The sequence below is a fragment of the Haliotis cracherodii genome, unplaced genomic scaffold (assembly GCF_022045235.1).
Source record: "Haliotis cracherodii isolate W230 unplaced genomic scaffold, xgHalCrac1.p SCAF_17, whole genome shotgun sequence".
Lineage (NCBI taxonomy): Eukaryota > Metazoa > Mollusca > Gastropoda > Lepetellida > Haliotidae > Haliotis > Haliotis cracherodii.
The window spans coordinates 29,673,354-29,676,446 of record NW_027266272.1 but is presented as its reverse complement, the minus strand read 5'-3'; the positions used below and the strand labels follow the sequence as shown (position 1 = coordinate 29,676,446).

The 3,093-nt window shown below is 39.6% G+C and overlaps 1 protein-coding gene across 1 annotated transcript; it reads right to left on the bottom strand.

Annotated features, from left to right (window-relative positions):
* Nucleotides 1–222: 222 nt before the first annotated feature.
* On the bottom strand, nt 223–3,093 carry LOC139464618 (uncharacterized). The gene is made up of 3 exons (XM_071246144.1): nt 2,797–3,093; nt 1,906–2,005; nt 223–839 (listed from the first exon to the last, which is right to left on the bottom strand). Exons 1-3 carry the CDS (start codon nt 3,091–3,093, stop codon nt 223–225), a joined length of 1,014 nt encoding a protein of 337 aa, XP_071102245.1.

Genomic DNA, 3,093 nt, shown 5'->3' with positions numbered 1-3,093 from the left:
ATTACTCATATTTGTGTGACCATGGCCCCGTTACACAAAGGGGTCGTAGCGATTTGGCAGTCGTAAGTCTATGCTAAAGTATGGGAGTTACGATGATCTTACCGCTCCGATGGCTTTGTGGAACGGACCCCATGAGTTTAAATTTATAGTTTTCTGCCTTGGTCACTGAAAACCACCTTTTCTTTCCATGACCACATAGCTAATTCCTTTGAAACGACAGTGTCAATAATATCGCATCAACTTAAAGGAGAACATAAATGTTCGTGCATTTTTAACAGTAGTAGATGTGTCTGGCCACCTCGCTCTTTTAAATGCCGGATCATACGCCAACACAGGCCCGCAGTTGGCGTCATACCACCACCCTGCCCCGTAGCGCGCCGCACACCCATACGGATCCTTGTCGAACGTGCTGAAGGGGAGACCGACAAGGCTCCCTGACCCAATAGAAGGAATGGCGGCAAACCCGTCAGTATAGTTGCTCAGGTCTTCTCGGAAGGTACTATAATTGAAAGAGTAGCCTTCAGCCTCGCTACTGACGTTAAAGTCATCATAGACAACCTGTAAGCCTGTGAAAAGGTTCAGTTTGATCGTCAGCCTGTACTCCCCTTGTCTTGTCAGGGCGTGCATTGTCTCGAGCCCCATCCACGAGCTGCCACCAACCAGAAAGCCAACTTTGTATTGCTCATATGTTTTGTTCAGATCACCTGGTGCTAATTGTCCAGTGAAATATCCAACAAGGCTGTTTTGCTGTTGCTGACAAATAACAAGAAGAGCTGTGTGGTAGTTCTTTGGTTGAATTGCCATGACGGTAGTCTGGGAATTTTCTGATTCTATACAATCTGAAAAGAAAAAAACTGTTAGAAATAATACATGATACATACTGTATGGGGATTCGTTCGTGTTGTCATCATTCTTTGATCTTGTGGTCCAAGCATTAAATAGACCTCAGACTTGGCTTTACCTGGCAACCCTTCCAGATTTGATTGAAGTCACACCAAAACAACATGCTTGTCAATAAACCCAAATAGTTTTATGCATATCTGCAGAGAGTGATTATCCTAACTCTATACAGACATTGTTTAAGCTTCGTAAAGGTTACAAATTGCAACATCAAGATCCAGCCGGAAAATAGGCGCCTAGCCTTTCCTGTAAACGGATCAAGGTAATTCAATAAATCTCCTGCTTTGATATTCTGGAAGATAGTGAGTGAGTATGGTTTCTCGACGATTTTAGCAATATTCCAGCAATGTCACGGCGGGGGAACCAGAAATGGGCTTCACCCATTGTACCCATGTGGGGAATCGAGCCCAGGTCCTCGGCGTGACGAGTGAACGCTTTAACCACATATCAAGCTGTTGAAGGTAAGTTTCTGAAACATTTGATGACAGTCGAATCAATTTGATCATACATAAATTTCAGGATGTACTGCACTCTATGACTGAATAGACAAATAAATGGCATGTTATATACTTTGCATAAAATTAGCTCGAACTGCAAACAGCCTAATCATCCTTGAAAATGAAACATTAAACAAATCAAAGCTGTTTGTGAATTTTTTTTATCTATGATTAATGTCAATCTCACAAGACAATGAAATCAATCATTCTGTTTATCGTCACAATGTTATAATCACTCAGTCACTGGGCTCCTGTTGGTTTTCTCAGTAGCCGAAGAAAGATGATTCATCTGTTTAAATCCATCAAATCATAAAAGTAATATCAAAATTTTATATTTTTGTTCTGACAAAGTTTTTATTCGCTCTGGAAATAAATAAAAATAATTGAAACAAAAGATAACTGAAACACCATTTTTCAGACGAACTACTCTGATTTAAAGTTATAGACGTTCCATAACCATTGTGTAACAAAGAACAATTTACCATACAATAATCAAAGATCGACTTACCGTAGCGATATCTCTGACAGAAGGTATCATACCAGAGAGAAGTGCAGGTACAGCTGTACCCATCAGGATTCAGAGTGCCACCATTTTCACACGGGTTCACCTTTTTAAAAATATATTAAATGTAAACATTATCAAGAACAATATCCGCAAAACATAACATGTGATGTCGAGCAGATATCCCGCCCATTGTGTATTTGTTGTTTCATTGTTTATATGTTGTGTATTAAATGTTCTGGAATGTGTTGTTGTCCTTCCCCTACAAGAGCTTGAAACGCCACAACTAAAAGAATAGAAATGTTGGTAGATCTAGAGATGTCACCTTTCTTGTTTAAATGTCGTGGGTAATATGGTTTTCTATTTACTGGCATCACAGAACCAAATGCCAGATTGACACGAACATAGAACGAGTAGTCTTTGTACATGCAATGCCAGGATTTGCAATACAAAGCATATATGAACCAAGTTTCTGCTATTCTCTCAAATTTCGCTGATATTACTTTTTTCTTTACTGGCACCAAAAGACGGATAGTAAACGTTTGAAACAAACGCAAAAAGAGTAGGACATGCATGCACTTATCGGATTTGCACATGTAGACAGGTATGAACAAAATTTCGTCGTGTATTTCAAATGTCACTGGTGTTATGATTCTCTATTTTACTGGAATGTAATTATCAGTTGTTGAAAAGAGTTGAACTCACAAAATTATGATCATTTTTGATACCGTGCCATGACGAGGAGGTATAATATAACTTTAATTTCCATCATATCACACAATTTAATGTTATCATATATATGCAGACCTGAAATTATATCGCACAATTGTGTAACATAAACGGTCGCCTTTATAAGGACGGACTGTTGTAAAGTATAAATCTAATGTTAACACTCACGATTTTATAAGACGAACACTTTTCATTGACTTGTAAAACATCACAGTCTCCAAAAGGCCAATCAGAACCCAGAGAACATAACTTGGTACCATCCTCTCCCTGGCAAATATGTCCTGATTTGCACTCAGAATGTTCCAGGCACTTGGCTCCACACTGAATTAGGCTGGTGACAGCGACGTCGAGCAACGTGGTGTTCACTGACTCTCTCTGAGAACACGCGAAGTATTTCTGCTGGGTAATCTGTTGACCCCTCACTAGGACCAGCAGGGACAAGTGGAACAACAGGACGAGCAACAT